General features: G+C 41.5%; 1 protein-coding gene across 1 annotated transcript in view; it reads right to left on the minus strand.

Annotated features, from left to right (window-relative positions):
* Positions 1-8,743, minus strand: part of Invadolysin (leishmanolysin-like peptidase, invadolysin) — a 91,399-nt gene extending 82,656 nt beyond the window's left edge. Inside the window, exon 1 of the mRNA XM_065232203.1 lies at positions 7,959-8,743. Within this exon, the coding sequence (XP_065088275.1) occupies positions 7,959-8,171 (213 nt within the window). The 5' untranslated portion in view covers positions 8,172-8,743. The remainder of the gene's footprint in view (positions 1-7,958) is intronic.
* Positions 8,744-9,003: the final 260 nt, after the last annotated feature.

The raw sequence follows: 9,003 nt of genomic DNA on the forward strand, positions 1-9,003 counted from the left end.
TTCCGGAGGCAAACCAGCCCTAGGCTGAAAGCCTCCCTAATAAAGAAAACTTAACTTGCCCAATAAATGATGAGCTTTTTGAAAGTATTGATTTATTTCCTTTAAATTCCGTTATAATTGCTTATATTTTAACACATTGCTGAATTTATGTATGGGCCCAAATTAGGGGCATTTAGGCCGACATTACATTCATTTCCTCTATCGTTTGCCGTTCAACTTTTTGTCGTTTGGATCTTCTGTCTTTCGACCTTTTGTCCCTAAACCACTCCTGAGACATGGTTGGGTATGACTGGCTTTAGTTGTATCTGGTTTTAGCTTCCCCGAAGCAGATATAGATAGCTAACGATAAGTCCAATTGAATTTTCAGTTAATTCATCTTAAAGTATTATCGGTACAGTTACTAACCGGAAAACCCCACACGCAATCGTTTTACTTTTGTTCTGGTCGCACAATGATGCGCAATAATGTGCACTATGTTTTGAAGTTTGATTGGGAGGATACCAGCATTAATCTTGCTATTTTAAGATGGATTAACTGAACATTTAATTGGACTTAACATTAGCTTTCTATATAAAAAAAAAGTAATGAGCGATGCTCCAAAGAGCGATACATCTATGGCCGAAGGTACCCGGAACATATCTGAGTGTTACTAATATGGGCCTGGGAACTTAATATGAGCGCCATTAATCTTATTCATTAGATCTCATGTGATTCTGACCTGAATTGAAATTTAAAAAAAAAACCACAAGGAATAATAAGACGAATATACCAGTTATGGCTATATACGTTCCTATTAAAGTGTGTTTCAATTATGGCCTACGGAATTCCCATAGCTCATTACCATAATAGGAACGTATAGCCATAACTGGTACACACTGCAAAAATTATATCGATACAGAACAACACGGTTTCTACCCGAAGCGCTCCGTGTCCACGAACCTGGTGCAGTTCACTTCTAACTGTCTGCGATGCATGGATTCAGGATGGCAAGTCGATACTGCGTATATGGATCTAAAAGCTGCATTTGACACGGTGGACCATAATATCTTGCTGGCCAAGCTGGAGATACTTGGCATCTCGTCAACTGCTGTGGATTGGTTCAGATCTTACTTGGTGAATCGCTATGTACATATCAAGATTGGCGCGTCGGAATCGGATGTTTTCTCAAAAAACTCGGGAGTCCCGCAAGGCAGTAACCTAGGACCGCTACTATTTTTGATCTTTTTAAACGATGTCGCCTTGCTGATACCATCAGGATGCCGCGTTTTCTATGCAGACGATACGAAAATCTACTAAATTTTAAATTTTAAAAGCCTCTCGGACTGCTGGGATCTCCAGAATATGTTAGGTATTTTTGCTGACTGGTGCTCAAGAAATTTGATGAGTCTAAGCATAGAAAAATGTAACATTATTTCCTATCACCGAAAAATCGAACCAATCATGTTTGACTATGTTCTCTACAGACGCTGTCTTGCACGTGTAGAGCACATAAACACACTTAGATTTTTTTGCCGAGATGGGCACCACCGAGCAGCTCGGCATTTTATTTTGCTGGATCTCAGTGAAAAACTTGCCGAGATTCAGCTAACAAACGGGAATTTTGCCGAGATCTCAGCTAACAAACATATTTTTTGCTGAATTTCCAGCAAAATAAAATGCCGAGCTGCTCGGTGGTGCCCATCTCGGCAAAAAAATCTAAGTGTGAAGGATCTTGGCGTTACCTTGGACTGCAGACTCACTTTCAGAATCCACTACAATGACATCATCTCCAGAGCTAATCGACAATTGGGCTTTATTTTCAAAATTGCCGACGAGTTTCGTGACCCGCTATGTCTCAGGTCACTTTACTGCTCGCTTGTGCGATCCTTATTGGAGTCAAGTTCAGTTGTTTGGTGCCCTTTCCATGCTAGCTGGATCACTAGAATTGAATCCGTTCAACGCAAGTTTGTGAGATATGCTCTTCGTTTCCTCAACTGGCGTGACCCAACGAACTTGCCACCGTACGAGGAGCGTTGCCGTCTCCTGGGAATCGAGCCATTAGAGGTGAGACGGACGGTCGCTCAAGCTATGTTCGCTGGAAAGCTGCTTACAGGTGACATTGACTGCCCAACACTGCTGTCACAGCTAAATATGTATGTCCCTGAGAGGTCTCTTCGTCAACGCGACTTTCTGTTTTTGGAACCACGGAGCCGGAATTATACACAACACGAGCCAATTCGAGCAATCAAATTCAACAACTTTTTTTATATGTTCGACTTCAATGTATCAGCTGACGTGTTTCGTCATCGGCTACTTGGTCTTTTCCGTACCGTTGACCGAAACTATTTAGTTTAAGTTTTATTCATTTAGACAGTAATTGTCAGTTGAATTTTTTAATAAACAATAAACAATAAACTACGGTGATTCACTTTGAAAAAAGTATTTGCAATCTAATAGGGCATCCTCCAGTTTAATTCATAATCCCACAATATGAGCCAGTTCAAAAAATGGAAAAGAATGATGAAATGTTTAAAAGTCGCCGTAAAGGGTTTGAAGTTTGTTTGAAAAATCACTATGGGACATTTTTGACGTTCACTACCATCGTTTAATTTTTGGTTCAAGTTGTCAGAATACCGTCAAACTTTAATATGTGTTATATGTCAACGATAAACAAGCCTGTTGTTGTCGTGATGAAAATGGGTCTATAGGTAGGGTCCAGGTGTGGAAGTTGCCTCCCTGGCGTCGGTAGCATTGGTGCTCAGCACGGAAAACAAGATCGACGGAAAACAAACCAAAGGAAAAAAATCACGCATGAAGTAATAAAAACATAATTAGTTTATATTTCAACAGCATTCCGAATTCCATGGATATTTTCATTGCGTATTCTAGGAAAAGCGATTCCCTCAACCTGGCAACAACTGGTAACTCTTTCATGCCCTCTCCGGTGGTTGGTGATAGATCTTCAAATTGTTCAAATTGTTACTTGGGTATGCCATGTGGCGAAGCAGAGTTTTAGAAAGTTCCATATACTGTGTGGATTCCGTGGACCAGGATATCGCTGCGGATAGTAGTGAGACATCCGAACCAACAGAAGAAACTCAGCGACTCTTCTGCAGAAGTTCCAGAAGAATATGAAACCGCTTTCGATTCCCAGGCTGGAACTACAGGCAGCTATCCCGTAAAAAAAAGAACCGTAGAGGTACAATGAAATGTATTGTAACCATACAATAGAGTTTATGGTATTTACAATAAATCGTATTATCCACAACGATAAAATAACAATAGAATGTATTGGTTCTACAATAGAATCTATGGTAAATTGGGGAATATACAATAGATTAAGGGGGTCGTTATGTATCTTAACCATACGAAAAATCACTTTTTCCCGAACAAACTTGAACCATTTACCATTAATTGTATTGTTGTTCTATTGTTGAAAACTCTTACTATATGGGACGTATTGTACATCTATTGTAATAACAATATGCTAAAACTTCGTGTACTATATACACACAATAAGATCGATTGTTGGCAATAGATTTACTTGTAACTGTATTTTATTTTATGGTAATTGTATGGTTATTTTTTTCCGGGATGATTGGAACCCGACTAATGCAAACAGTCTGATCTTCGCTAGCACTTCCGATCAGTAAACGTTTCATATAGACGGGCTCAACAACTGTGCATCACCAATTCGTGGGATTCCGTGTAGGGGAGATAAAGGGTGATACGGTCAAAATTTGGTCAATATCAACTTGACGTATTTCTTTAAATTTTGCATTTAAAAAACCTGAACACCCCTCATTTTGAAGGTGTGTGTGTGTAGAATGTTGCTCCTATTTTGATTTTGGAATTCACTCTTCAGTTGTCAAAATGCCGTCCAAGCAAGAAGAGCAGCGTATCAAAATTTTGCTCGCGCATCGCGAAAATCCGAGCTACTCGCACGCAAAGTTGGCAAAATCGCTAAAAGTTGCCAAATCAACCGTTTCAAATGTAATTAAAGTGTTTGGGGAACGTTTGTCGACAGCCAGGAAGTCTGGATCGGGGGGAAATCGAAAACCGGAAGCCGCTGAGACGACAAAGAGAGTTGCCGGTAGTTTCAAGCGAAACCCTAACCTCTCTCTCCGAGATGCCGCAAATAAGCTGGGTGTATCGTCTACAACCGTGCATCGAGCCAAAAAACGAGCCGGACTATCGACTTACAAGAAGGTAGTGACTCCAAATCGCGATGATAAACAAAATACGACGGCCAAAGCGCGATCCCGGAGGCTGTACACGACGATGCTGACGAAGTTTGACTGCGTGGTAATGGACGACGAAACCTACGTCAAAGCCGACTACAAGCAGCTTCCGGGACAGGAGTTTTATACGGCAAAAGGAAGGGGAAAGGTAGCAGATGTTTTCAAGCACATGAAACTGTCAAAGTTCGCAAAGAAATATCTGGTTTGGCAAGCCATCTGTACCTGTGGCTTGAAAAGCAGCATTTTCATAGCTTCCGGGACTGTCAACCAAGAAATTTACGTGAAAGAGTGTTTGAATAAACGTCTGCTGCCTTTCCTGAAGAAACACGGTTGTTCCGTACTGTTTTGGCCGAATTTGGCATCTTGCCATTACGGTAAAAAGGCCATGGAGTGGTACGCCGCCAACAACGTGCAGGTGGTTCCCAAGGACAAGAACCCTGCCAACACGCCAGAGCTCCGCCCAATTGAGAAATACTGGGCTATTGTCAAGCGGAACCTAAAGAAGACCAAAAAAACTGCTAAGGGCGAGCAGCAGTTCAAGGCAAACTGGCTTTCTGCGGCGAAGAAGGTGGACAAGGTGGCTGTACAAAATCTGATGGCAGGGGTCAAGCGTAAGGCCCGGCAATTCTGATTTGGAAAAGCGGAAGCCTAACTGAATATTTTTCCTGAATTTTATACTAATTGAACTTGAAAAAGAAATTTAATTTGATTTTTTAAATAAACGATTTCACCGATTTACACGCGTTTTCCCTTGACCAAATTTTGACCTATCACCCTTTACTAGCTCTGAGCAGCTTGGATGAATGGAAATACGGCGCCATCAGGATTTTTTACAGCTTTATTGGGAGATTTTTAGCCAACTGACTAGTTCATCTCCGAGCCATCAGGATTGAATGTTGCTGACGAAGCCACTAAGTGGGTATCTGGTCCAGCCTATCATCCTGATAGCCACTGGTTCAAGGGCTCGGAGTTTCTTAAGAAAGAGGGTTTCGAATGACCCGTGGAAGCTGAGAATGGAGCCATCACAAGTGAAGCACTTCGTCCTGCCCTTTTGCACCGTCACAGTGTAATGAAGAAATTGATAAACGAAATCCGTTTTTCCAATTGGAATCGTCTGGTTAGAGCTATGGTCTACATACACCGAGTGGTTGCCGTACTGAAGAAAAGATTCCAGTACAAGAACGAGGTTCTGCTCTACAACGTTGTGAAATCCAGAAAGCCGAGAATACTAATAAATACTAAATAGAATAATGGAAGCCAAGCGCAGGCCGAGGCGTACCCGGATGATCTAGCGATTCTGGAAAATCATCGAACGATTGCCAAATCAAGCTCCCTTAAACGGCTGGCTCCCTTCTTAGATGAGCGCATGGGAAGTAGAAGCGGCTCTAGATTCGTCTTACTCCAATCAAGTATCACGTGATATTTCCCAGAAAACATCATCATTAACAGCTTTCATCAACAATTTCTGCACAACGGCGCCGGTGGTGTAGTGGTAAGCGTGATTGCCTCTCACCCCAGCAGGCCTGGGTTTAATCCCAGTCAGCGCCGCCAGGATGTTCTGAGACATAACATCTCTGATCACGCCTTCCTTCGGAAGGGAAGTAAAGCCGTTGGTCCCCGGTTCATGAGTTGGTGAGTCGATAGGTGGTAGGGTCCAGGTGTGGGAGCTGCCTCTCTGGCGTCGGTAGCATTGGTGCTCAGCATGGAAAACAAGATCGACGGAAAACAAAATCAAGGAAAAAACCAATTTCTGCACGCGAACAATGAGACAATTCACAACGAAATGAGACAACAGTATTACATTTCCGGACTTCGTGGCTTAACCCGGTAAGTTTCGCGAGAATGCCAGATCTGCAAGGTCAAGAATGCAGCTTCCAAGCCCCCAATGATGGCTCCGCTGCCTAGTGCTCGACTCACACCATTCATACGAGCGTTTACATACGTCGGAATGGACTATTTCGGTCCACTGGAAGTAAAAGACGGTCGAAGTTTGGTGAAGAGATGGATAGCCCTTTTTACAGAGAGCTGTTCACCTTGAAGTTACCCACAGCCTTTCATCACAATCTTGTATTATGGCTTTTCGGAGATGTGTTGCACGACGGGGAGCTCCGTTCGAAATGCACTCGAATAACGGCACCAACTTTGTGGGGGCAATCGTCAGCAGATCGAGGAGCAACAGAAAATTAGTGATTAGTTATTTTAAAAAAAAATAGGAAGGGTTGGGGACAGCTGAAGCTCCTATTCCTATTGGGGTATTTCTGAAGAAAATTCATCATAAATGTTTCTTAAAGATGCTCTATGATGTGAAGCATCATATTGCAGAAAATTAGCGTTAAAATGTATTGTTACCTCCTGCTTGGAATAGGGATTCGGGGGGCCGAAGCCATTCTCCATCCTAGTTAGTTAGGTAAGGTGTGGCAGATTGAGATTTTTCTCATGATACAGCTATATTGCCTGTTCGACTTTAACCAGATGCAAAGTTTTGGCCGGCAGCACTTTTCCTCTTCCTTCGCTAGTGTAAGACCAGAGTAGACGCGACACGCGACGCGACTCACGCAATAATAAATAATACGATTCTTTTGAATCTGTCGCGTCGCGTCTACTCTGGCCGCGGCCTAGCTTCGCATCACAGCTCACTCGCGACTACGGATTGGTGGTACGAGAGCAATATCATTGTCAATAATTCGCGGCGATCATAAGTTTCAGTGCTTTTATTTAAATATACATAATACAGAGACATTTTCAAAAATCCTGGATATATACCAGAGAATTTGGTTGAGAAATATATACAATGCAAAAAGTTATTAAACGATTACTTTTTGACCAAGTGCACCCTGGTGTATATGAGATCATCGGGCTTGTGCTAAGGAGGCCCAGTAGACTGATGTAAAATTTGACATTTTCGCTCCACAGTGCTCAAACGGTCCCAAATAGGGTCCTAATTAGCCTTCCAAAATTCGAACTCGTTTGGTAAGAAAATGACTTAGCACAAACCATTTGAAGTTTATATAAAAATTACTATGGGAAAACATGTTTTGTTTATATTTTTCTACAAATTCACCATATCACTCAACTTTAAAAAAGACCACTTTTCGATCAAATGTTATTAATGATAAATTGATAAATGCTGAATACAAACTGGTTAATAACTTTGTGCACAGAAGTAGAATCGATTTGCGGTCTCGGACAAAGCTGGTTTGCCTTCTTCTTCTTCTTTTTGATTTCTTGATTTAACGTGGTTTCTGTTCCGCAGTCCAGTTCCAATCACCGACGAGCATCGATTGCCATTTATTGACGGTAATCGAATGGCAACGGAGAGGGCTTCCACACTTGAGTAAATATCGCACCCATCAACACATGGGCCGGGACCAACGGCTTTACTTCCCTTCCAAAAGAAGACGTGACCAGAGATTTTTTTCGCCTCTGAAAAATCAAAACGACCTCGGCTGGGATTGAACCCAGACGCACTGGAGTTAACTGTTTTGCCTAATTTGCCCAATTTATGTATAGGTGTGGTCAATATATTGCAATGTGAGATTTTGGCAAGCAAAATCAGTTTTCTATCCGTGTTCCATACAAATATTAAAATTCTCCCGCAAAGCTTGATCGCAACTAACCAAATTCGTTCAAATTTGGCCTTATAATTGACTTATCGAGACTTTTATTTTATCCTTCATTATACTTCAACGGATGACAGTTTTATAGAAGTTGCAAAAGTACTAGCCATAGGGTACTCACCTCATGTGCTTTAGGGTGTTGATGCTTACAATGCTTGTGGTCGAGCGCATGAAGTTCGTCGCTATGTCCATGCTTTGCGAAATGTTCTCCTTTCACCAATTGAATTATGATGAACAATGACATTACAAAGAACAACTTAGATGCTGTCGAAGAGTGCATTTGTACCAACTGAGTCATGTATTTCCTTTGGTGACCCATTATAGTACACTCCATGGTGCTCTTATTGATTTTGTTATATCCACTAGCAAACGCGAAGTGTTTCACTATTTTAATTTTATATCTCAATCGTCAGATGAACGAAGTTATTGAACTTCTTGAACTTTCTTGAAATACTGTTTGAAGGGCACACACAACAAAATCTTAGAATTTGTTTATAAAACAATCTGTGAACACTATTATTAATTTTCCTTTCGTTTGCACTTTCATTTAGGCAACTTTTGTTTTCCCACTGTGCACTTTTTGTTAAGTATTTTGTTACCATGAACTGCACATGAAACACAGACAGCGGCGATGGAACGGACACTCTTGAATGGCAACGAAACTGGTTGTTATTCACCCCGTACCGATACCGAAAACCATAACTAATCGGAACGACTGGAGCCACACGGAAATCCGAACCGATCGAGACGGATGCATTCACTTTACTGAAAGTCTCCCCAGCTCGTGCGATCGGCTTTATTGAAAAGATGTAATAATCTTTCACGGTGGTTGTCTGCCAATCTAAACGAATGAGACGTGCAAACAGATCCATGAAACATGGAAATAGCAACACTAAACGAAATACGAAAACCACAAGAGCCCCACAAACCAGAAACCACCAATACCACAAAAATAAAACGCCTCTGGTGTTTGAAGTATCGAATGTTCGACCTTTATTTACTTTTTGTAATTTTTGACGTCTTTTCATTATACAAAAATGATGACGTCTCACAACCCTTCAGAAACACTGTCGTATACACAGTTAATTTTCATTCAAACTTCGCACCAATTAACCCAGCTTTTGACAGCGGCCAGAGTACATACACAGCAAAAAAAATGTAATATC

This window comes from Ochlerotatus camptorhynchus, unplaced genomic scaffold, assembly GCF_037179485.1.
Source record: "Ochlerotatus camptorhynchus isolate MF236.1 unplaced genomic scaffold, CSIRO-AGI_Acam_v1.1 ptg000365l, whole genome shotgun sequence".
NCBI classification, from domain to species: Eukaryota; Metazoa; Arthropoda; class Insecta; order Diptera; family Culicidae; genus Ochlerotatus; species Ochlerotatus camptorhynchus.